Source organism: Rhynchophorus ferrugineus, unplaced genomic scaffold, assembly GCF_030347505.1.
Source record: "Rhynchophorus ferrugineus isolate W39M unplaced genomic scaffold, kcgeb_rfMv2 rfM1, whole genome shotgun sequence".
In the NCBI taxonomy this organism is placed as follows: Eukaryota; Metazoa; Arthropoda; class Insecta; order Coleoptera; family Curculionidae; genus Rhynchophorus; species Rhynchophorus ferrugineus.
This window is the reverse complement of record NW_027472580.1, coordinates 52,527,004-52,554,809: the sequence shown is the minus strand read 5'-3', so window position 1 is coordinate 52,554,809 and position 27,806 is coordinate 52,527,004. Positions and strand designations below refer to the sequence as shown.

General features: G+C 34.6%; 1 protein-coding gene and 1 long non-coding RNA gene across 2 annotated transcripts; one reads left to right on the top strand and one right to left on the bottom strand.

Annotated features, from left to right (window-relative positions):
* Positions 1 to 7,524: 7,524 nt before the first annotated feature.
* On the bottom strand, positions 7,525 to 8,548 carry LOC143193993 (uncharacterized). Its single transcript, XR_013005158.1, has 3 exons — positions 8,289 to 8,548; positions 8,151 to 8,211; positions 7,525 to 7,590 (listed from the first exon to the last, which is right to left on the bottom strand). It is a non-coding gene; the product is annotated as an uncharacterized LOC143193993 (long non-coding RNA).
* A 14,923-nt stretch (positions 8,549 to 23,471) lies between these two features.
* Positions 23,472 to 26,901, top strand: LOC143189109 (SET domain-containing protein SmydA-8). The gene is made up of 9 exons (XM_076393783.1): positions 23,472 to 23,795; positions 23,851 to 23,968; positions 24,302 to 24,515; positions 24,566 to 24,743; positions 24,803 to 24,963; positions 25,156 to 25,382; positions 25,970 to 26,129; positions 26,184 to 26,371; positions 26,436 to 26,901. The coding sequence occupies exons 1-9, from the start codon at positions 23,784 to 23,786 to the stop codon at positions 26,681 to 26,683; spliced, it is 1,506 nt and encodes a 501-aa protein (XP_076249898.1). The 5' UTR covers positions 23,472 to 23,783; the 3' UTR covers positions 26,684 to 26,901.
* Positions 26,902 to 27,806: the final 905 nt, after the last annotated feature.

Genomic DNA, 27,806 nt, shown 5'->3' with positions numbered 1-27,806 from the left:
ACTCAACCTCAACAACCGTAAATCTCCAACGATTTCCCCGGTCTCAAAAGCCGAGGTGGTATAATATAACCTTCATCCACAATCACTTTTCCTCCTCTAATTTTTCTTCCTATTTACCAACTAATTATAACTAATTTTATCCTGAATCCTTCAGTGAATCCAAACTCCATTCCAATAGCCAAAATCGTCCCTTTCTGACACCAAGAAAACGTCTTCAAGCAAAAGTAGCAGTATGTTCACCGATAAATGGATCCATCAGTGAAAAATAATGGTTTTTAGTTGAAATTTGAAGAGTTCATGCATATCAGTACAATTCATCGCCGATAGTTAATTCCCCCACAGGAAAATAATTTAAAGCTTCAGTTTCGCAACATTCAGTCTCACCTACATCATCCTTATAGTCGTTTGTAATATCTACCTGCTATCGCATAGTCAAAGAGTCGCCAGTTTCTTTCTTCTTTCTCTCTTAACTTGAAAGAGACTCCAGACCCTTGTCTTCCTAACCACATAGCTAGTTTAACGTCGGGGAGTACTTGACAGTCTGAAATTCTCTAGATACTAATCACTTTGCTAATATATTCAACGACACATATCAGTACTACATACTAGCCCCATCGTACAATAACATTAGTTAGTCCCCACTGACTATGCTCAGTCTGCTTTTCTTATACTATCTGACTGACTTGACTCTGCTACTAGGCCTGGCGATATTCCTCTTCCCTTGAACGAGCACCTGCCATTTTTTCTTATTCCTGTTTTGTTTTTTTCTTTTTTCCTTTTCCTATTGTAACAATACTTAAGCTATCGGTAGCCATTAACTATAGATAGACCCACGTCTCTCACACGCAGTATCTGTAATATTCTAGAAAGAAAAATATGAAATCGACTTAGCTGGTTTATAGAATCCAACTTTCTCCTATCTCAATCCCAATGTAGATTCCATCCAAGTTATTTCGATTAAAAACCATTTTTTGAATCTGAGCATGATAGTTATTCAAAATGCTTTCGATAGAGCTCACAGAACTATAGGAAATTTATTTTCATATGGCCTCAAAGGGCATATCTTACTTTAAGGACTTTCCAAGTCCATTCAAGCCTTTATTCTCCAATTCTTAATTTCATTCTCCTTAAGATTTAATAATGGTTTACCTGACGGTTGCGTACTTATTCTCCACTTTTCAACATCGCCATATGTAGCTTTATATTTAATACCCTTAGTTTGTCGTACATAATTCCACACCATTAAAAAAAAAGTTATCATCTTTCATTCTGTCTATGAAGTTTAAGACTATAAAATTCAGTTTTTTTTGCGAACCTACCTCATCTTTTTAACTAACACACGTTCCTACAATATAGACAGACCGCTGTTTCATCAGTTAAATGAATGTCCTCCGTAAAACTTAATACTAATAGTGATTACTTGTATACTATTATGCTTTTTGTGCTATACTATTTTTCATTTATTATATTATTAATGTTCGTCTCTTGAATTCTTTCCTTACCCGAAACAACGTTTTCTCAGGACCTTAGACAATTAGTCGGTTATGGGACATAAGGATATAATAATGGTTTAACTGAGATATCTCATTGTATTATATTTGTTTATTTTATATGTTGTAATACAACATAGTGCTCTACTTTACATCTACAGATAGATAGATTAGGTTTTGTACAAATTTGAGGAAAGCTTCACTTCCTTACAGTATCCCAAAAAAATGTAGATGATAAAACAGTATTGACCGTAAAGAAGAAAAAAGCTATAGCCAGAGATCAGAATTTTAACTGGCGCTACTACGTCCGGTACTAGGTGAAATGGCAAATATTTCATATTATCTTAGCATAACTTAATCCAACATAGATGTATTTTTGCTAATTGATTGCTAGTTGATTTATAGATTATGTTAGTAAAGCAACATTTCTCAAAAAATGGATATTATCCCATTGGTTTTTAATTTCCGTTACATTAGTAAAGCTAACGCCCGTAGTTATAAAAACTGTTACTATCAGACCTATAAACCCATAAAATATAAGATGGTGTTACATTGTATTAAATCGTATACGATAAATTTGTAACTAACTTCATGTTGAAGTCTTACTCACAGGCTACACTTTTCAATATATTCGCCAAAGTTTGAACAACAGACATTTTCAGTGTGTTAAAAATATTTGAATTTGCATCAGGTTTTTACCTCAGTTTAAAGAAAAATGCGGTTGAAGGTCGGCGAATGCTACGTAAAGCTTATGGCAGTCATGCTCTATCATTTCCAACTGGTGATAAATAGTGAATTCATTACGATAATCCAAACCGAAAAAATCATGGGAACCACCCAGTCATACTTCTACATCAACGACAAAGCCGAATATCCAAGGCATAATGCTCATAATGCTCCGTATTTAGTAAAATTGGCTTGATATAGTATACTATGAGCTGCTAAAACATACTAAAGAAACATACTAAAACCATCAATGGGCATCGCATTCGGCTACAATTGGTACGTTTGAGCTGAGTAATGCCTTAAAACGGCCGGAATACGAACAAAGACACAACAATGCTATTCTTCGGCATAATAGTGATCGACTACATATTGCAAAACTGGTGAAAACAAAGTTGGAAACATTAAAATGGAAAGTGCTACACCACCCGCCGTATTCCCTAGACTTTACTCTTTCTGATTTCTACTGGTTCCGACATATGAGTCGTAACCTCTCTGAGCAACACGTAAATTGCCTGCAAGATAGGAAAAAGGAGCGAATATCGATGAACAATAATTTAAATAAAATACATTGTAGCGATTTTTCACTTTTAGCTTCAAACTTAAAAAATCCCTCAAAACTAATTTATAGACATACCATTTTTAATGGGTAATGGGTAATATGATTAAATCATATGGGTTTAAATGTTATACATACAGATTTTTTAATGTAAACCTTAACCTATACGAACAATTGAGAACGGTTTCTATCATTTTGAACTCAATAGTATAATATAATAAATTGTAAAAATATAAAAATAAAATATCCTAGAGCATTTCCATCAATATTCATACATTTTATTAGCATTTCATGTGCAAAAAAATCAAAATAAATTAGAAATATTACGGAATCACCTCCTGTCATAAAATTAACATTGTGGGCCGCTCGTGTAACTAATGTGTGAACCCTTCATCTGTTTTACGAGATACTTTTGGTCGGTATTTAATTACGAAAATTTTGCTACTATTTGGTTCATCTGATAATTAAATCTTACCGTAATAAACGTAAGAGATTTCAGGAGAGGGCAAGGCTAACAATGAAATCTTGAAATTACACGGAAAACAGGAATAGTTAATTGATATTTTGACAGCCCAACTTTACACAGACATGCTCACGGATCTTTAAATAATTACAAGCTATAATATTGAAGTTGAACTGACTGCTCAATTAAAAAACTTGACTAAACCATAGGAATTACTGTCATTGAAGTTGACCTTAGATATATATTGATACTGAGTACCAAATTAATATAAACAACTGAGTCTACCTAATAAAATATATGTTGGTAATAAAATAAAGAATGGGTAATATAACAGAGATGGTTGGAATTTAACATGTGGGTCTTTCGTCATAGTTGAAAAGGAGAGTTAAATTATTCATACGACGATTCATTTCACAGTCATCAAGTTCTTGCAAACAAATATCTACCGTTAGGACTTTTCTAGTAATTTTTAAAATATTTCCAAAATCAGAAGGTAGAAGCAGGTCTCATAGAAATGTTAGCCATTGTCAGTGATAACAGGTCAATTGAAAAGTCCCCGGCCTGACACATAGATGGCGCTACTAGAAATAAATCCATATGTTCTATAATTAGCTCTAACCCTCAAAAAATGCATGTATAAATTAAGTAGTAGAATAGCAGTAGAAGCAAAAGCTTGATGCCAAGTCTCCTGATACTGCACCAGGAAAATCAACCATCAAGGATTGGTATGCTAAGTATAGACGTGGTGAAATGAGCACCGAAGACGGTAAACGCAGCGGACGCCCAAAAGAGGTTGTTACCGATGAAAACAATTAAAATATCCACAAAATGATTTTGAATGACCGTAAATTAAAATTGAATGAAATATCAGACACTCTAGAGATATCAACTGAACGTGTACGTTATATCATTCACGAATATTTCGGTTTGAGAAAGCTCTGTGCAAAGTGGGTGCCGCGCGAGTTCACTTTTGACTAAAAACAACGAGTTGATGATTCGGAGCAGTTTTTGAAGATGATCAAGCGTAATAAACTCGAGTTTTGGCATCGATATGTTACAATGGATGAAACATGGGTCCATTATTTCACTCCGAAGTCCAATCGACGGTCATCCGAGTAGACTGCACGCGATGAACCCGCTTCAAAGCATGGGAAAACGCAACAGTCGGTTGGCAAGGTTATGGCGTCTGTATTTTGGGATGCGCATGGAATAATTTTCATTGACTACCTTGAGAAAGGAAGGACCATAAACAGCGAATACTACATAGCGTTCTTGGACTGTTTGAAGGACGAAATCGCCGAAAAACGGCCGCATTTGAAGAAAAGAAAAGTGCTACTTCACCAAGACAATGCAGTGTGTCACAAGTCAGTGAAAACGATGGCAAAAATCCATGAATTAGTCTTCGAATTGCTTCCTCATCCATCGTATTCTCCATATCTGGCCCCCAGCGACTATTTCCTATTCTCAGATCTCAAAAGAATGCTAGCTGGGAAGAAATTTTCGTCGAATGAAGAGGTAATCGCCGAAACTGAGGCCTATTTTGAAGCAAAGGACAAATCGTACTAGAAAAATGATATCGAAAAGTTGGAGGGTGGATGTAATTAGTGTATCACCCTTGAAGGGAATTATGTTGAATAAAAAAACTAATTTTGCCAAGAAATTGTGTTTTGCTGTGGTAGGCCGGGGACTTTTCAATTGACCTGTTAGTTCGAGAACAGTTTTTTTATTTATCAATATATTATTACTAGTCGTTGTTAACTAACTCATAATTTATATCAACAGTGACTTAAACATAAGTAGTTATTTAGGAAGACCTATTGAAATAAATTAATAAACCTCACCACACAAGATCACATGATTTGTTGATCATTGATCTTGATTCCGCGTCCTTGATCAGTATAGTATTCCCATAACTGAATTTCATGTTTTCTTTTATTTTTTGATATGCTCATTCCAACGTTTTATATCCAGATTCATTCCAAGTTAGCATTGTTACTGTATGGGATAATTCATATTAATATATAATTCAATTCATATATATTAGTGAACCGGGTGAAACTGTGTAATACCAACGCTGCCAAAACAAAGTTCTACGAAACAAATAAAACAAAGAACTGCACTATGATTTTATCAACTATGTTACAATCTACCAATATAACCCAATGCATCAGTATAGTACTCTATTAGTCCATCTAGGATAGGTACTAGATAGAATAAAATGTATAAAAATGTGACAAAGTTAAATGTAATCAAAGTGAAACTCTCTTTCGCTGACGGAACTAAGGGAATATCTATACAACTTTCAGAAATTGTAAATTTCTATTCATCTAGAGGACGTGTTTCATGCCTGTCAAGGAAATTAAACTAAAAACTTTTCGAGGGCGTTCATAAATATTTTCAATTTATTCCTCTAAATTAGACGCTCAGAATGCTAATTAGTTCGCCATTCTCTCCGAACAACCTAGAGCTTTTATTGTTGTTCCAACCAATCCTATCCTCAAGCTGCCTTTTACGTTTATTAAGGTAAACTTTCATTGCCAAATGAACCAAAGATATCAAACATTTTTACGAAAGTTTCTGTTCATTTTAAGCACTGAAATTAGAGAATTTCTATCGTCATTACTTATTTGTAATTGTTTATCAACTATGTTGTAAAAACATCTAAATAAAATGTGAAATAATTCTGGAAATGTATATGCGTAATTGCTATATTTTGATGGCATTGAACTCATACGTTTATAACATGAGTTATTTTTACTAACTTCTATTTTAGAAACTCAAAAAATACACATATTATTTTATAATACAGCTAATAACAGTACATTTGAAATAAATTGAAATTAGTCTGGTATCTAACAATTACGATCTAACAATATTAAGAATTTTTGGCCCGTCATTTCAAATTTGATTTTATAGTAAATATACTGACTTTGTTAATAAATATTAATAACATATTTTACATATGAAAATACTAAGCGATTAATTAATTAAATACTTAATACCAATGTTACTGCTGTTGCGTTAGTCTCAAGTTCGATTTTGCTCGCTTTTTGTGCGATATTCACTTGCCAGTCAGTGTAATATCACATTAAGCATGTACAGTGCAGATTAACTCAAGTTGATAAAAAAGATATTTCAACAATTGTTAAAGAATTAGTAATTGCATAATTTATCTGCTATATAAGTTATCTATTTTATGATCTATAACACTATCTACATAAACTCCCTTATACTTCGAGAGCGAAACAATTTCCATTATAAATATATTTCCATTATTAAAATGTATAATAGCTACCGATATTGAACTATGGAATTGTACCGATATAGTTAAAGTATATCTGAAGAAGAAAGTATATATACTATATATAGTAAAGAAGGAAGTATATATACTTCATTTTCCATTAATAAAGTTATAGTGAAACCTTTCTAAAGAAACTAGAACTAGAGAAATACTGTTATTTATTGCAATGCAATTGACCTCCATTTTAGTGCACATATCATTAAAATTAAATATCAAAATCGCACTTTTTTTAAACAATGATCTTCACAGTTACCGTGAAGAGTTTGCTAGACTTTATTCAATAAGAAGAGACTTCAAAAATGTTTCATTATTTTAGTTTTAGCCTGTATTCGCTAAATTCTTTACTAAATAAATTCTATTCGAACCTTAAGATAAAACTAAAAATAAAACACAATTTAAAATACTTTTCAAAATATTTTTCTAAACTACTACCTTTCTAAATTATCAACACAGTCCTAATAATTAATCAGCTTATGTTCTATGCTGTTATCTATATATTCGCGGTTTTAACGAGTGCGGATCTGCATTATGATCATAGAGTAATAGAGATAGAACTCAATAGGGGACTCTGGCTCAAAGAACAACATCCAGAGGGCGCCATAATGTGCCATTCAAGTAATATGATTGGTCAATCTAAATCTCCATTATAGGCACCTGTAAGAAAAAGATTTTACTGTGAAGACATTTGATTGGCTCATTGTAATCAAAGTAATGTTTGCCACGTGACAGCCTTGACGTCATGTTTAATTGACCAATGAAATTTCAAGTAAAATATAATTATAATATTTAAAAATAATTAAATATAAATATATTCTGTAAAAATAAATATAAATATATAATGTAAATTTATCTACAAAATATTAATATAATATAAAAATACATATATCTATAAAATATAAATATTACATACATATATATAAAACCATAAGCAAAAAAATATTGGTGCATTGCAAACCAAAATTATCTCTTCCGTCTTTTTCCTTTTTCATATTTGTTAGTAGTGCCATCCAATTTAATAGGATCTATCAGAGTTCTGTCTTTTTGTTTTCTTATACTGAAAGCAAACTTTGAGTGAGTGTGAATCTTTCCCTCTTAATATTCGGTTCACCTGTTTTATTCAAAAGTACACCTTGTTAGTGCTTTTAATATTTTATCCGAAAAATCATTATGGAATGTACAATTGAAGGGTTTTAAACTTACATTTTTTTTTAACATTTGACAAAAATTTTGTTATATTATCGACGTGGCATAATCGCTAATAAAATAAGACAAAAAGACCTACTGAAAGTATAATAAAACTATTTTGTTGGAGTCTGGGGCAAGAGATATTATCTTACTCCTATAGAATCAGTCTGAATTTGTGGGTTTACTGATTTACTCATAATTGTATGTAAACAAAAATCACGCTTGATTTCTTTTTTCAAAAGTTTTACTAAATAACCTGATGTACAACATGGTGTTGGACATTGTACCGTAGTACAACGTAAAACTTGTTTTAACTTGTTTAAAAGTTTGCTCTTTTAGGAACATCTGGACTGAAGTTATAAGTCAAGTAATTAACAGTAATAATGAGCAGAAATGGGGATACTGAATGAATACAAACTTTACCATTACCGTCTGGAGTTTGTTCAAACAGCGATGACACATGATTCGAATGCCCTGGTTGTTGCACCCACTACAAATATAATAAGAGAGTTTAGAAATTAATGGTAACAATTATGAACAGAAATGTGACTTAGTCCTTCAATTTACCTTCTATATCATTTTGGTTTTGATCCACTTCCGTTTGTACATATTCTGGGCTCGTGGTATTATTTTCACCATCACTGTTGTTCACAAATTGTTCATAAGTACTTAAAGGATAGTTTAAATGTATCACAAAAATGTCTGACATGGTAGCGATCATAAATCTGTTTCATGTTTAACCCAACTAGTTTAGGATTTTTAATGCGTTCTACTCATTTCTTAAAGATCGCTGGGTACTTTTTGGCCAAAAAACGATGATGCATTTCCTCACTATCTGTGCATCCGGGCACACAACACTTCCTAGAACAAGAATGCATTTCAACTACCAACTTGTATATACTAATAAAATAAAATAATAATTTAATGTATAAACGTTATAAAAAGCTAACCATATTACTCTTTATACAAGGCATATTGAAAATGGCGTACAAAATAAACAAACCATAGAACGAAATGAACCATTCAGATCCCGTCGCGGTTCTTAGCATAGCGATTAAAACTAGTAATATGTTAAAGGTAGCGACATCTACATGTTGGACGTCACGAAACATTTCCCCAAATCCCTGTATTTCTTTATGTTTATGATTTCCGAGTACTATACGACAGCCGAAATGAAAATTGGACTTAAATAGATTGTGATTCGTTTAAAGTAGTGAGCATGCTATTGTTGTTAAAATACCTATACAATTGGCCTTTTAATACAACTGTCACATGAATGGAGCAATTACATGATATTATAATCACAATATTTCATTAAATAAAGAGACATAGAATACGGTCTCCCTTATATAAAGTTGTAGCCAAGTTTTCATCATCAGCTGAGGGCGCGCCAAGCGGGAACATTTATTACAGCGGGAAAATTAAATAATAGAATTTTAATAAAGTATTTTAACATAATTATGCACTAGTTAATATTTGTATAAAACATTATCTAATCTGATAACATATTTTCTAATTATTTTATTGCTTTAAATATTATAAACTAAACTTAACTTTTTTAAAGAACTTTACTGAATATAAGAATTACCTATTTGAATTTTGAATACCAAACCTCCTTTTCTTTTTTATATGAATAGAATGGGGCACTGTCCATAATATATGTAGCACAGGATTTTTTTTCATTATTACGTACTATAATAATTCTAACAAAAAGCGCTTTTTAATGCATGAAAATGCATTTAAAAAGGTTCTTGGCACCGACGTATAATGTGAAAGTGTAATTATTGCTATAAATTGAAGTATAAAAGAGGAGTCACCAAAAGAATTTCCAAGTATTAACAATGGGGAAGAATTAAGAATCGTGTAAAGCAGATCACACTTTTGTCAAGTCAACTCATCATAAACCATGATTTTAACACGTATCCAAAAATAGAAAAAACTTTTTGCGCAAAATTATGTCGCAAATCATACAGCTCGCGTAACCTTCGTAAACTTTAGGTGGCTTTTTTTCACAAACGACATTGTCGCCAAACTTAGCCTCACCCAACTACCATTTATTCTAGTCAACATAGCACATATTTGTGCGTTAACAGCACATCTCACTAAATGATGCTGGATTTAATTTCTTTTATCGCAATATTATAATAGAATAAGTGGTTAATAAGAATTAAAAACTGAAATTATCAAATAAAACGAATCAAATTGTACCCAATTGCAATGTTCAAAATGATAATTAAAATAAATCCCAGTTGTTTTTCAACATTTCTATAGCCCTATATAAAATTGTCTTCGTCGTTTATTAAACGAGAAGGTTTAATTACCAGATGACCCATAAACAGCAAAAATTCCATTGTTAGGTACAGCCTTAAACGTAAGTTAATAAAACGATTGACGTTTTAGAATTAAGATATTAATTGAAGTTCTCTTGAACAAAACATCTTTTAATAAATAGGGACAATCTTATTACATATATACTGGGGATAGAAAATATAATATGAACACCTGATATTTACATAATATTTATTTACGGCTATATACTGTTTAACGATTGTGGCCATGACTGAATCTTTTCGGCTCTGTATAGGCGCATTATGATTTTGGGATATTGAAATTTTTGGTATTACTAAACTAGTAGTAGTAAGAATTGAATCATTGAGGATGTCAAGATATTAATTCACAGTCATCCGATCATTGATATGAATGAGAGGAGCAACTGAATACCACGATATTACCGCCCAAATTATAACGGAAATTCCCCATGCTTGACGGCAGTCCGGGTCGTAGGTTTCTCTTGGGGTTTCTTATAGATAAATTCGACAATAAGAAAACAATGTAAACGATGGTTTATCAGACCAAATCACAGTCTTTCAATCATCATATATCCAGATTTTATGATCGTTGCGCCACTTCTTTCGCAGCTTAGCGTTGGCTTGCGCTATAAAGGGTTTCGTAATCGCAGCCCTTCCATAAATATTAGCTTTGGGGAGCTTCCTCCGCACTATTTTTGTCAAAATAATATTACTCAAATGAGTGTTGAGTTCTACTACTACTTCCACCGCGGTAGTTTTATATTGTCTGGCCACAATCCTTTTTAATGTTCATCGGTCTCTGTTAATTAACTTTCACACCGAACACACGAAAGCACTATTGCCAACATGGAACAAGATTAGAGTACATCTATCATTGTGTTAATGTTATTTTGTCTATCCCTGTATACAGTATGTATTTCACAAATAAAAGTGTAGCGATAAGCAATGATATTTAATGAAATAACTTTATTTTGGCCGCGCCGGATTACTAATCGGCCTGATTAATTAGTGCCAACACATAAGTGCAAATATGCTTTATTATGAACTAATAAATTAGTCTATTTTAGCTTAGGTCAAGTTGAGAGTATTTTTAGGCAATATAGTACAGTTTAATTTTGGATCTGCTCAATTATGCTTTATATCTAACATGATCTTGCCAATTTAGTCTACTATCGTAATGAATTCCGAGGTATTTCGTTAATTTTACTTGAGGAGGCATTACGCATCCCTCAAGTAATATAATTAGGTGTCTATTTTGTCACCTGCAATATTTTAGATGTGGGAATTTGGGGAATGTTATCAGAAATTCAATTCCTCAGCAGATCCGTAGAAGTACACCAGTGAGCGTTTGATTGATTTTTTTGGTTGATGCACTGCCTGGACTATATGTTTGCTGGTTGGTGACACTCTCCTGAAGGAAGCGTATTGTAATTGAAAGAAAGTTTTTTGTGATTGAGAGGGACACTCAGTAGAGGGTTTTCGTATTGAAACATTTTCGTGGTTTAGGAATTATAATAGGGCATTTTCATGCTGAGACATTTTGATTGTTTAGGAGGTATATTGGAATATAGCATACATAAAATATAGGAGGTATATAGGCTAGGTCATTATACTGGCTGGTTAGCAGATGAGATTTTTATTTTTTATTTATTTATTAAAGGCCTGTCAGCCTCATGGGCTATTTAGTACCTAGTACAATATAGTGTTACAAGGCAGTATAAATAGTGTAAGAGACACTACAAAATGCTAACATAGAGAAAAGTTTTGTATAAATATAATTCAGGAATACACAGGTATAAAATATAAAACGCAAAATATGAACAGTTTAAAATGCATAAGTTAACACATAACGGTACAAAGAAATTAGCATAAAATGTTAATAGCCTTAATTACATATACTGAAGTAGTTGAATAGCTGCCAGATAATTCATCAGTTGCTCAAGGTTTTTCAACTGGAAAAGCTATTGCATGGATCCCTCTAGGTCAAAGAACCGCCTCTGAAGAGCGTACCCATGGCAATTAACCAGAATGTGTCTGATGCTCAGCGGAGATCTGCAATTATTACAAATGGATGGGTTTTCTCTCTTAAGAAGAAACCCATGACTCAATTTGCAGTGGCCTATTCGAATTCGGGAGAAGATACCGAATTTGCGCCTACAATGTTCCGAATATTAAGGTCCTGGTCTCAATTCCCATGGGATGGAACCCACATGTAAGTGATTCATGCCATTATTGTGAATGATGATGTTTAACTCTAGGATGCACATTATCAGTGGGTGATGTGTCTATACTGATCCAAAACTCGAGGGAGCTCGTGGAGTCAGTGTCAATTACCACCGAGATCACTTTTAGGCTGTTTTGAGTGTATTTTAGAGCTTTGCAGATGGCCAGAAATTCAGCAGTAAAAATGCTTGCCAAAGAGGGCAATATAAAATGTTCTTCCTTTAATGTTGAAGTATATGCAGCTCTCCTGTATTCATTACTCTTAGGTTCATTCTATGTAGATCAAGAAATGATTAAGATATTTTTCAAAAATGATTTGTTTAAAGAGGGTGCGGGCGCTAAGAGAACTGAGACCATCCTTGGGAAAAAACCTCATCGATAGATCAACGGTCATTTTGCCAGGAAGATATTCTACTTATAGGTCTATAGACTGAAGGCATCTCCAATGAAAGTTGATTACAAATTCTCTGAAAGTAATGGCAAGACCCTTTATATATTCTCCCCATCATATATTCATCCCCTGTCAATCGGACTGGTATTAAAAGCTCCCAGTACAATCTTTAGTGCTGTATTTTGGATTGAGTTCTCTGAATCTTTTTATATAAGAGGGCACTACAGAAATGAAGCACTGGCAGCCATAATCAAACTTACTCAACATCAGCGCTTCATAAAAATTCAAGAGGGTGGTTTTATGGGCACCCCAATGAAAGTTGGAAAGGCACCTAACTAGGCTAATGTCAGCCAGCTGAGGCGTGAGTCAAATATAATTGCCAGGAATTTATCAGGCTTATTATTAATGCTATTACCATCGATGTTTAGAACAGTTATTCAGAGGCAATTCCTTATCCTGCAGTAGTGTACGCTGTTAGACTTGTCGGGAGAGAACCTAAGGCAATTTGTTTACGCCGAAGAAGGAAGAGTATCAGGGCATTTCTGAAGTAAATCCCAACTCATCTTGTGGTCCTGATAAGTATGATAGATAACAATCTCATCAGCAAAGAAACGTACTTTAATTTGCCTTAATATAAATTATTTGATGGAGTCGAATGCAATTAAAAACATGATAAATAATAGATATATACTGTTAGATTTACGATCTATCGATAGTCGCAAAATAGTCGAAACCGTCGATAGTCAAAAAACTAGCGACTAAAAATAGTAATTACTATATTCAGTCAAATGCACGGTTCGACAGTTTTGTTCAATTCATGATATCAGATGAAGATGTATGAAACCTTTTCTGTATAAATTGTGAGAGAGGAAAGGACGGAGATAATTGCTTGGAGCAGTTAATATGTTATAATATGTATAATGTGTATAATTAATATGTTATAATAATAATAATGTGTGCTTATATTTTTCAATGGTAGAATAAGCAAGACGGAGATGAACATATTCCTTCACGTATTAATTTTAAAAAAGAAAAGAAAAAGAAAATTACTGAATACTATTATTATAATTATACATAATATACAATTTATAATTTAATTTTTAAGTAGAATAACTTTTATTTTTAAATGTTCTGTGGATCCGTAAAAAAATGGAATTTTTCTATGGAATGGAATAATACCCCACAAATGTTTTATCATACTTTAATATGTTAATTGCTATTTTCAAATAATATACTATAATAAATATAGACAATACAATAAAACTTAAATAATACCTAAAAATTAAAGATGTACAATAACCATAAATACTAAATAAAAATTGAACATATACCTAATCAAAAAAAACTAATTCATGACATAACTAGAAATGATCGCACAATAACTACTAGAGCAGTTCCGTGCTAGCTCCCGAAGAGAACGGTCGTGTCCGGTCCGCCGAACCTACCTGCGCTTCCGAGAATTACCCGAAACTCTCTCTAAGACGGTCGATCCGTTATCACGTTTCCACCAGTGCCTACGTCAAAAAAAAGCGTCTGTAAGCGCCGAAAAGGCGCATTTACAGACAAGGCAATGGCGTCATGTACGTCAGAGCCGACGTCGCCTCCTGGGCATAATCCCAGTTTTCCTAACTCAAATGGACCATCTTCCGAAGATAGCCGAGAAGTGCTCATAATAGATTTAAGAAGATAAAATGAAGACCTGCGAAAGCAGATAGATGAAGTTAAAATATTTGCGAAAGCACAAACAGACGCCCTGAACAAACAAACGGAAAAGCTGAAAAAGAGCGAAAAGGCTTCCGAAGATCTCAAAGAAGAAATCAAAACTCTCACAGCTGCGATGACAGACTTCATGAAGTATTAAAAAGATGCCATGGAAAGAAAGACTCCCGCTGCCACAGAAACCCAGACCCAGACACCAGCTAAACCGGCACAACGGTCAGACCAAACTGAAGACCTAGACGACGGTTTCACCTTGGTGGAAAAAAGGAAGAGAGGGCCCATCACTCCACCTCAGGAAAGCCAGCTGCCGAAGGCCGGCAAGAAGGAAAAACAGGCTCCCAAATCACAACCCAATCCGGTAGCCAAGCCGGCCACTCAATCTACCCAATCGAAAGCCAAGGCTAACGTACAGCCTTCGATTACAAAATTTGCCACCAGACCAGTGCAAAACAAGCCGACCACCAGGACGGCCCCACAGCCACTACCGAAACAAGTTACCACAAGACCAACCCAGCCTGCGCAGGTAAGTAGCCAGGCCACTAAACAAATCCTAACCTCCACAGCAAAAATAGTGCCAACCGTTTCGGCGACTGTTTCTCAAACTCCCCCAAAGGAAAAAATTCCGCCTATAGTGCTCCGTGACAAGAAGAGGTTCATGGAGCTCATTAGAATTACTAAGGCACAATCAATAGATATTATAACCCGAAACAAAAAGGAGGACATTTTCTTATTTGTCGCCACAAGCGACGATTACCGTAAACTCACTACCCTGCTCGAGGAAAGGAATTACCCTTACCATTCCTTCTGTCATCCGGAGGAGAGAGCATTCCGGGTAACAATAAGAAATATCCCAGAATCACTCTGCATTGACGAGGTACGTGAACTTCTCTTTGATCAAGGCTTCCATCCCAAATTCGTGCAAACATGGAAATTAAAATCCGGGATAGAGCTACCAATTGTTCAAGTAGTTGTCCCTCGCGAAGAGCGACAGATCATATATATGACCAAACTCGGCGTCATCATAGTGAAGGTCGAGGTCCAGAGGGGAAACGGCCAGGCAGTGCAGTGGCAGCTTCAACTGGCAGCTTTTCGGGCACTCCAGCTCGTATTGCCGAGCCCCCCCCCCACGGTGCGTCAAATGTGCCGGGCATCACGACACTAGATCCTGTACCAAAATCCCAGAAGCACCTCCAAAGTGCAGCAATTGCGGTGAAATTCATACCGCAAACTTCACCGGTTGCAGCTGCCGTCCTGCTCCAAGAAAACCAAAAATTCCGACAGAATCCAGGCCTCCACAAGGTTCTGCATGGAGTAACCAAGGTGGCAGGAAGTTCGCTCAAAAATTAGCCAGCGCCACCCAGCCTGCTCCAACTCAAACTCCTGCTCCAACCAATACACCACACCTTAACTCCTCAATGCAGGCGTTTACTGACCCACAGGCTTTCCTACCCTGAGTGATCGCCTTGGCTCACCAACTTGCTCGTCTTTTTCCAAATGTCGCCGCCTAAGCAACATTTACCTGTTTCTTTAACTTCCAGTAGCCTTTTAATTCTTCGAAATGGCTGTTCCGAAATCTGTTATACTGATGACATGGAATGCAAACAGCTTACGCGGAAAGCAAGCGGAATTGGAACACGTCATGACATTCTATGACGTCGACATCGTTCTCATCCAGGAAACTTTCCTGAAACCTTCGCGTCGTCTCTCTTTCGAACACTTTTTTGTCTACAGAAACGATAGAACTCCGGGTCGAGGCGGTGGAACCGCTATTCTCGTCAGAAAAGGAGTCAAACACGAGCTCCTTCCATCGTTATCAGTAAACAACTTCGAAACAACCTCCATTATAATCGATATCCAAGAACGTCCCTTCGTGATTACATCCCCGTACAGGAAATCTTCTGCATTCACCTATGCCGAATACCGATCGCTCGTCGAAGGAAAATTTCCAAAATTAATAGGTGGCGACTTCAACGCCCACCACCCCATCTGGGGGTGTTCCATAGCGAAACCCGCAGGTAACGCCATCGTAGATCTAAGTGCAGATCTGGGCTACGGTCTTGCCTTGCCAGATGAACTCACCCATCACCCTAGTACAGTATCTCAAGGCGCAGCAAGAATCCTTGATTTCTTTATTCTTCAAGACGTAAATCGCCGTTCCGAAGTTCGAGTCCTTGACGAACTAGACTCTGATCATCGTCCGGTCCTTCTCAAACTCGGAAACTGCGCCACCACTCAAGTCCCACTAACAAGATTCAGGAAAAAAACCGACTGGAAAACTAGCAATCTCTTCTCCTGAAATCCGATCCAATTCCGAAAATTAACACACCAGAACAGCTCGAGGAAGCCATACTCTAGCTAACTCGCGATATTCAGTCTGCTCACGAATCTGCCACAGTCAAAATTTCATCACAACCCCAGCTGTGGAAAAACAACCTTCCCGCTTCTCTTAAACGTGAAATTCGCATCAAAAACGGTTTATGCAGATTAGCTCAATTCACCCTTGATGCTGCAGACAAGAGGGAGGCGAACAGAGCATGCAAAAGGGTAAGGGCGGCCGTCTCGACTTGGCGAGCAATGAAATGGAACTCATTTCTCGCGGACCAAAGGCTGGATGCCCTCCTTCCTTCTGGCGTGTCTCCAAATGCCTCGTGGGGAAGACGCACAATATCATCCCCCCCTGAAGTCTACGGTTACAGGAAATTTCGCAGTCACTGACCAAGAAAAAGTCGAGCTCCTTGCTGAGACCTACGAAGCTCAAATGAAATGCCTCCCACCCGCACAGAATACTAAAGCTAAAGACATTGACACTGTCATCAGCGAATCCAACTCCGTCAAAAGACCAGTAACCCCAGCCTTTCTTCTCAACCATTTCGTGTCTCCACAGTCTCTACAGACTATGATCGGCAAACTTCAAACAAAAAAATCTCCAGGTTTTGATGGAATATCGATTACCCAGTTAAAAAAGCTCCCGCATAAGCAGCTCGCAGAACTGGCAAACATCGTTAACTCCATCATGAGGCTGCAACACTTCCCGCCGTCTTGGAAACACGCACATATAGCGGTTATACCCAAGAAAGGAGCAAAATCATCTCCATCTGATTACAGGCCTATCAGCCTTCTCAGCGCCATTTCGAAGCTTGCCGAGAGGGCAATACTCTACGCTCTCAACTCTTTCACAAAGGAACAGCATCATTCCAGATGAACAATTCGGCTTTCGCGCTCACCACTCATCCGTCCATCAGGCTACCCGTCTCGCCGCACACATCCATCATGCTCTTGACCAACGCAAAAAGCTTGGAGCAGTTCTTCTGGATCTAACCAAAGCTTTCGACAAGGTCTGGCACAACGGATTGATCGCAAAGTGCGTGCGTTTAGGCCTCCCAGAAGACCTAACCGCTCTAACTAAGTCCTATCTCTCGGACAGATCTTTCCAGGTCAAGATCAGGCTATCACTTTCCAGTCTTAAACAAATCGATGCTGGCGTACCTCAAGGTTCCCCGCTGGCCCCAGCCTTATTTAACCTCTTTATTTCAGATCTGCCGAGAAAAGAGCACATTGACGTCGCGTTTTACGCTGACGACACTGCTTTCTTCACGGCCGCTAGGTTCGAAGTTACAATTCATGAACGTCTACAGAAGCAGCTCGGTCATGCGGTCAAATGGTTCAAATTCTGGAGGTTGCAAATCAACCCCCTGAAAACCCAGGCCATCATTTTCCATAAGAAGCGTTACGCATTGCGCGTCTCACAACTTAAGATCGACACCGCAATAATTCCATGGCTGGATAACGTCACGTACCTAGGTCTTCACTTTGACTGGCGGTTCGGTTGGCATTCCCAACTCCAGAAAGCAATCCAAAAAGGTTCGGGGATAGCAAACCTGCTATCTTCTCTGATCTGCCCTTCTAGCAGACTTCCAATCTCCATCAAATGCTTATTTTACAAGATGTTAATTCGGTCCATACTCCTCTACGGATCTAATGTCTACTTCAAGTTTGGTACACCCAACCAGGTCAAACAGCTTCAAGTTTTCCAAACTAAGCTCCTCAGGATAATATTAAGCGCTCCATGGTTTGTCAGAAATAATCAAATTCATAGGGAAACTGACACTCCAGAAATCAAGCCCTTCATATCTCAATCATTCCACAAACAACAATTCAGCTCAAGTTCTTCTGAAAACGCGATTGTTCGCGAGCTGGTCGACATGCTGGGAGCTTAGCACCGTGTCACCGCTCCCCCCTTTTCCAGGCTGAAACGACCTCATCCGTCGCTTCAGTCATAACTTTTGCCCCCATACAACAGTACCCAGTTGTGTGTTAACTCGGGTTCGCGAATCAATAGAATCGCCGGGCCCTCGTGCCCAATAACGGCTGCCCGATCAGCGGGTGCCATATCCCCAAATTTAATGCAGTAGTAGTAGTGATCCACAGGGGTCAACTGTGAGGCGGTTTCGGTTTAGTGTATTGGTAAGCCCAGAGGCAGTCCCACATAACCCGGTCCAACTTGTCACTCCAGGGCAAGTCTCCGCGACCAGGTATGCATCATGCATTCCACCGCCTGGTTTTTAGGCCAGAACAATAAAAAAATACTAGAGCTTTTTTAAATAAAGTAAATGCTTTATTTATTATTGAACGGAAATATTTAAATCGAGAAAGTAATCGAAGTATTACCTATTATTGCCATAAAAACAGTCAAAAGTATTTTGGTATTTATCATTAACCATTATAATCTTCCTACCCTATTACATTAACAATCTTAAAAACATCGTTCCAAAATGCTGCTATATTAGTAAACAATATATTGTTATTTACAAGCAAACTATTAAAATTCATAAACCGATATATATATATATATATATATATATATATATATATATATATATATATATATATATATATTACATATAAATAAATTGGATACATTTTTGTCAAGGTCGCGGCTAGGACGACAGAGCCAGAATATTGAAAATCAGTCGAATGAAACTAGTATAACCAAAAATAGTAACTAAAAATACACCACTGAAACAGTCGATAGTAAAAAATAGTCAATTTCTAAACAGTCGATAGTCAATTTCAGTCTATAGTTCCCAATACTAGTATAAACGTTTGATTCTTTAGGAGTTGTATAGGGATATTTTGATTAAGATTGTAAGTATGTCTTTGGAGTAGAATATAGGTTATTAGTTTAGGCTATTGTAAATATTGCATTATGTTAAAAACCCAAAAACCACTTGACACCCATTAATAAAGCCGCATCAAGGAAACGTCGCATTGGCTCGACCGACAACCCATAGACTATCTTAGATAGATTTATCTTATTGTTAGGATATCAATAATTTCATTTAGTACATGTAGGAGTGATCCCAAAACAGTACCATGCGGAACTCCAGTCGAAATAAGTTTGAATGCTGAGAATGCGCCTTCATGTTCTAAATTTTCTACCGAGAATGTACGACTCCCACAATTAACTATAGTTCCATGGCAACAATTTGCAAACCTGAACAAACCATTCTTCAAACACATACTTGAAAATTGTAAATATTTATTCAACTTATTGGTTATTTCATTACAATTTAATTTGTTTAAAATACACTTCAATTAAAAAAAATAGATTTTATTTACGCTCTTAAGAGTAAACTATTATCTTTTTAAAGAATGAATTAGCTTTTCTTATAAATATTTTCTCTCAAAAATATATGATACAGTATATATTCGTTTTTGCTCAATTGTACAACTCACCATGGTACTTTGACATCAGTGCCTGAATACTGATACTGATATAATGAATACTGATATGATGAATAACTGTGAACTTTATTATATTAATTCACCTTCTATTCACCTTCGACACCGATGTATTGATAATATACAGGACATGATATTATTGACAATAGCCATTTAAAAAATTCCATATAGGATTTTGTAATAGATAGCAATAAGCCTTGTAATGCAAAAATAAGATCAAAATTACCCCTTTTAAATAATTACAACAAGAATAAGGAACATAATGGAACAGATAAATTATAAAATAATAGATAAATCAAAATAGCCTGAAGCGCCACACTCAGTTAATAACTTTACATAATAAATTCAAACATAACGAAAAAATTATCGCAATTCCTCAAATTTAATGTTTTTATTTTAGTATATTAAAAACGTCGATACAATTAAAACAATTACGTATTTATTAACAAATTAAAAAAACTATAACAGATGGAAATAATGTTTTGAATAATTTTTTCACCATAACATTTATTGTATAATTTTATAACATTGTTTTTGTTTTTCTTGTTATTGAATGGGTCCATAATATCAAATAAAAAGTTATTTTTGAAACTAGGCGGTACATATACAAGTAAAAATATAATGTAAAAATAGTATCAATCTATAAATAAAAAATCATATATCTTGTCGCCAGTTTTTGAACGTATTTTAACATTAATTTATTAGTTAACATTAATCCTATAAATAAATGTATGTACAGTGAATATCTTGGTTTACGATTTTGTTTACTTATGTACATATATATAATATTTTTCACATATCTTACAATAGATGGCGTAACTTATACTATAAAGCGGGTGCATTTCTTTATTTTATTATATTTATATTATTTATACTATTTTACTCAAACATAATCGACATATTTTATATAATCTCCAAAAGATGTCAAATACGCGATCACCAAGGTATTTTTCCGGTATGATTCAAATTAGGCCTCAGTTTCATGTAATTCATGTAATAGTCGCTGTTGATGGTCCTTCCCTTTCAAGGTAGTCAATGAAATATAACCTAATAATAACCTTGCCAGCTGATTGTTGCGTTTTCCCACGCTTTGGAGCGGGTTCATCGTGTGCAGTCCACTCGGATGACTGTCGAATGGACTTCGGAGTGAAATGATGGATCCACGTTTCATCCATTGTCATATGTCGACGCAAAAATTCGGGTTTATTACGCTTGATCATCTTCAAACACTGCTCCGAATCATCAACTCGCCATTGTTTTTGGTCAAAAGTGAGTTCGCACGGCACCTACTTTGCACAGAGCTTTCTCATACCCAAATATTCGTGAATGATATGATGTACACGTTCAGTTGATATCTTTAGAGTATCTGCTATTTCATTTCATTTCAATTTACGGTAATTCAAAATCATTTTGTTGATTTTTTAAATGTTTTCATCGATAACAAGCTCTTTTGGGCGTCCACTGCGTTCACCGTCTTCAGTGCTCATTTCACAACGTCTAAACTTAGCATACCAATCCTTGAGGGTTGATTTTCCTGGGGCAGTTTCCGGAAATTCGGCATCAAGCCAAGTTTTGCTTCAAACTTCCCTTCAAAATGCAATATTTTATCAAAACTCGAAATCCCTTTTTATCCATTTTTTCACAATAACAAAAGTTGCTTCACTCAAAATGCTATAATTCACAAACTAATGATCCGACAGCTGTCAAATTTATAAACGCATCTTTTGAGAGTTAGGGCTAACTAAAAAAATATATGAATTTAATTCTAGTAGCGCAATCAATGTGTCAGGCCGGGAACTTTTGAATTAACTTGTTTCTAGACCTCATGTTTCTAATTTTCTAGGGTTTCATTGATACTCCATACCCTGCAAACTCGGTTCTCAGCATCCTGCTTCTTCCTATTTATATTGAGAGATCTGGGCCCATAACCTGTTACGAAACGCCTTTGATTCGGGATTGGGCGGAATTAATAACATCACTTATGGCTTTGGAACAAGAGAAAAACGATCATTAGTCATACATTTAACACAGCCAAGGGACATTTAATGACCTGAAGATTTCGATGTCCCGCCTACAATTTGGTTGATTTGACAATTCAATCTCCTAAGCCTGTTGCTTGATACCTCTTTATTAATTTTAACTTTGACTGATTTTAATGATTTGTTGAACTTTTATTTAATTTTAATTTAATTTAATTTAATCCAGAAAACGGGACCAGATATCATATATATAAGTGTTATTTTTTCATCCTATTTCACTGAATGTTTCAAACCATGGAAGAAACAATCCAACATTTTACCTCAATAAGAAATATGTGTATGTAAATTCTCAGAAAATTCAGTACGTTTTCTTGAAATGTATCTGTTTAGTATCACAACAGTCTTACATCTAAGTAAATTACAACGTATTGCGCCTGCTCAGTATGTTTATACGTTATCTCACGCGACTGTTACTGCACTATATTCGAAGAAACGGGGTCATGTGTTTTAATGGTGTAACGAATAAAATGTCTAGAAAATGGACTCAGTGTCGTTTATGTTGCCGTTTGACTAACTAGATTAAGATATATTAGGTGCTTACATGTATTTTTTATCAGCTGTATGTATCGGTGAATATACGAAGTATAAATGGAAACAACTGTTAAACAAACTAACCTAACTGTAAAATTCGTTGGTTTTGATATTTCTCTATAAGAAAGAATAAAAAGGAGCGCCATGCAAATTCACTGAAAATGCCTTTTCAAACAATTTCAACATAGAGGTTTCATTGATTGGCACGCAAAAATAGTTTTCTATAACGTATTGTGACTGATTAAAATCTGTTCTGCTACGAGAATTCCAAACGCAAAAAGTCATGAGTTGCTGAAACCGAATTACTGTTACTACAGATGTCTGCCGACGTCAATTGAACAAATTGACCGACGTATTGTTTGCAAAAAAAGCCAGCATGGCGAGTACCAGACCGAAACAGAAATTATCCTCTTCTATAACAACATTTGACCACACATTGGAAAATGTATATATGTTTAGAAATACTGAAAAAGTGCGAAAATGTATCGATGATTGTTCAACCAAAACAACATCATTCTATCGGGACAGTATCGAATGACGAGAAAAAGTTGTATTTTTCTCAATAAATGCCTTTTTAAAGAGAAAAAATAAGTATAGTAAATCTTAGAACTCACGTTACGCAGTTTTAAAGTATAATTTGAGATCTATCATTCTGGCAATCTTACTGGAAAAAGAATACATTCTGAGAGTATCTCTGTATTAGTCATTTGCCAATTCGTAAGCTTCATGAATTACAAACAAATAATAATATGTGGTACTTCTGCTCGGACACGAAATATCAGCGTTAATACTTCACAATATCAGGTTTGCTTCTGTTTCAGCTGTTGCTTCTTAATGAGTGTCAATCAACGAAATTAAAAAATAGAAACAACAACACTATACCCACGATATAGAAAGATGCCTAAATATCCACCGTTCTATTTATATCGTTGTTCTAAATATAAATTAAATACCTAACCGAATAACAGATCCCGTTTCATAAACAACATAGTTTTCAGTTTGTCGAAAAGGTTAAAAGCTGAAAGGTTCTATTAGTCTGACAAAACATTCTCTATTCGGTAACAATATAAAATTATTAATTCACAGTGCACTACGTAGAGTAATTGAAATGAGTCAACAAGTGAGTATTGTCAATAAAAGGTGAAGGGGATGCGATCGAATATGTGTTTTATCAGGATTTATTCAAAATTGAAACCAGCGATACTGTGGGGCGATACTCAGTGGCAAGTCGAGATTTAAAAGCAGGAGAGATTATCTTCGCAGAAACTCCATTTGCGTATGGACCAAAATCAGGTAAGCAAATTACACGAAAACAAAAATCACGCTACACTTAATCTTTATATTTCTCTAACTGGAATTTAATTAAAATAATGTAATTAATAAAATACATAATAAAACAAATCAATTAACCAAACAAAAATAAACCAGAAAATTGTATTAAAACAAAATAATTGGAGCAGTTAACGAAACAATGTATATAAACTGCACATTATTAGTCATCCGATTCATCAACATGTACGTTAATGTCTATTTCTGAAATATTATGAAAACATGTTTATGTGTTTTGAAAAGTTATCATAAATTTAGCAAAGCAAAAATAACTCCTAATAAAATGATTGGTTCCAGATACCCATTGTCTATGCTTAGGTTGTCACAATCCCGTTGATTGTACATACCTATGCTCAAAATGTTCTTGGCCAGTATGCAGTCCAGAATGTGAAGTACTAGCAGTACACAAAGACAATGAATGCGCAGTGTTTTCTTCTTCTAAAGTCAAATTCCAGGCTGTAGAAGATCCTGCTGACGTTTGCCTTCAATATGAGTGTATTACTCCACTAAGGTAAATGTCTCTTTCAAAGTTATCATTTGTTTCTGCAAAAAAGATTTTAGGGTATTGTTACAAAAAGAACGAGATACAAAACGATGGGAAACTGAAATATCGAAAATGGAAGCCCACAATGAGAAAAGGAAATCAAAACCAATTTGGGAATTCAATCAACATAATATAGTCGAATATCTAAGAGGGCCTTGTAAACTAGATAGATTTTCCGAAGAATTAATCCATACCGTAAGACTACTGAATATATTAATTAATTGGTTAACATAATAATAATGAATCTATTTAAGGTATGCGGTATATTAGAAATCAACGCTTTTGAAGCAAGAACGCCGAATTGTTATATGATCAGATGTTTATATCCTAAATTAGCAATTATGTCTCACAATTGTATATCAAATATTCACCATGCAGTTGATTGTCAAGGAAATGGAAATTTGACTGATTGTTTGTAAGTTATTTCTCTGTTATCCTATTCCAATGTAGAACACTAGTGTAGTCTCCACAGGATAACCCTGCAGACTGCGCCAGTATTGATTGATATAAAATGATTAAGAAGATATATTATTACTTATACTTATATAAACAATTATTTTATACTCTTTTCAAATGAATTAATTGTACATGATCTATCTTTCGTTAGAGTTACAGTACGAGCAGCAACCGATATACCTAAGGGAGGTGAATTATATAGTAGCTATACCTATTCCTTCTGGCCTACATTAGTGAGAAGAGAATTTTTGAGAGAAAGCAAATTCTTCGAGTGCACCTGTCCCAGATGTTCTGATAAAACTGAGCTAGACACACATCTAAGCAGTCTGAAATGTCAAAGATGCGATAACGGTGTTATAGTAGCGTCAGATCCTTTAGGTAATTTATTATATTTTTACTTGCTCACAAAAACATGTTTTAATTCTATTAACCGATATTAAACAAAACGTTTAACCATATTATTTTTATAAGCATCATACATTTTAAACATTTTAATAAATGCATGTTCTCTAGAATCATTAATAACACAATTAATGTTAACTAGTTTTGTAATAAGTAACACTCAATAAAGACACAAATACTAAAATTGAAAAGACAAGTCTTTTTTCAAGTCTTCGAAACAGTTTTTGAATCTAGTTTCTAGAATGGGTTTTAAAACTGTTTTTAATTTAGTTCTAATCTCCCCAAAAAATTGAAAACACTGAAATTAAGGAAAAAGCAGATATAGACTGTTCTAAATCAGGGAAATAGAAACTGTTGATGGATCAGTCAGAAGACGCATTATCGCTGTTAAATCATCAAGAGTTACCAACCCGTTATATTAGCACTTTAGCCTGGCGAAAGGAATTGACAAAGAACAACACCACAATTCTTACGCCTACAGTATATTCATTTTTATATTATGCTAATCTAATATAATCTATTATTGATTAATTAATAATATTTAATATAATGTTTCCTTCTAGTTGACTTATGTGAATGGAATTGTACACACTGTGAATATAAGACGCATGGCGGTGCAATAAAGAAAGTATTTGCCGCAATTCAAAATGAAATTGACCAAGTGGAATATATAGGAGGTCATGAAGGTATCCAACAGAGAGAACATATCTTCAGAAAATACAAGTATATGGTTTTCAGATTTGTTTCGTAAACTAGTTCCTTAACGTTTTCTTATAGGTCTGTCCTACATCCAAAACATGCATACATGACAATACTGAGGAGTGCTTTAATACAACTATATGGAAAAGCCGAAGGTTACACTCTGGGGGAATTACCTGACGTAGTGTTAGAACGAAAAATCGAGCTATGTTATCAACTGTTAGAAGTTTTGGATGTCATTGAACCAGGCATGTCCAGAATTAGAGGTATGCATATATTATAGCTTGTAAATTGATGTTTCATTATGTATACTTCAATTGTATATATTAGGAATAACACTCTATGAACTTCATGGGCCAATAATGATGCACGCCAGACACCAATATCAATATGACGCCATCAGTAAAGATGACTTTAAAAGGAGATTAAGAGAATCTATAAATATATTAAAACAAGCTGTGGAAATTCTTAAAAATGAACCAGTGAGCCAACCTGAGGGTCAGCTTGGCCAAATGGCATTAGCTGCTTCTGAGCAACTTGAAGAGAATTTTGATATGCTTGTTGAAACTGCTTATTAAAATACATACACCTACACGAAAAAAAAATGTATATTACTGACTGACTGAATATGTATAGTCATTGTAAATAGACTTTCATATTATAATTTAATAATTGTCTTAAATATTTCACTATGAATCAATATTATAATTGTGTTATTATATATTCATAGAAATGTATGTTCAATATGTACAAGATGTATTTTTTCAATAGGACAATAAAAAAAATTAATCATAAAGAATCTCGATCATGTAATATCCGATCATATAATATTTCCAAACATTTTACTTATTATATATATATATATATATATATATATATATATATATATATATATATATATATATATATATATATATATATATATATATATATATATATATATATATATATATATATATATATATATATATATATATATATATGATCCTTTCATGTATTACGTCAAATATTATATACTTCCAATTCTTATAAGAAACAGTTTTCTATTACATAACAACTGTTTGTAATTTTTGTTACAAAATGTCCTAGTTATATTAGAGCATGCCTTAAACTACATTTTATTGACAAAACGAAAAGTGGCAAGTTAAACATATTCTTTTGAAGTAACATCGATACATGGCAGATGATTCCCCCTCTAACTCTAATTACAACTTCCTTCCTTCCTGATAATGCAAATATCTTGATTTAGTAGTACCATGTAGAATTTTATTTAATTATTCCCGAATAATAATAAAATACATATTTTTGTTCAGGTCATGTTCAGTTCAGTGAGTTTGATACCAAATTTACAAGATCTATTATTATGAAGAGAAAACTCAGAACTGACGCAGAATGTACTAACAATGCCATTTATGAATAGGTACTTATATACATAAAAATATATATAAAAACTTATACCCAAGAAACCACATTAATAACTAACTTAATACTAAAGATGAAACAATGCTAGATTAATAAAAACCAACTGTTTTAACAGATATGTAATATTTTTACCCATCAATGTATATTGTGTAAAACACAAGTAAAATTCGATAATGTTATTTCCGAATTTACTCCGCGAACCCAATTTATATGAAATGCAATATGACACTAATATGAAATATATGAGTAATAAAAAATTAAACCCAGAATTTTTCAAAT

Bases quoted from the DNA above. Each gene is read 5' to 3' on its own strand.
- LOC143189109 (XM_076393783.1), top strand. The intron at 24,744-24,802 runs GTAAGACTACTG...AATCTATTTAAG, and splicing joins CCGAAGAATTAATCCATACC to GTATGCGGTATATTAGAAAT. The intron at 26,130-26,183 runs GTATATGGTTTT...GTTTTCTTATAG, and splicing joins CATATCTTCAGAAAATACAA to GTCTGTCCTACATCCAAAAC.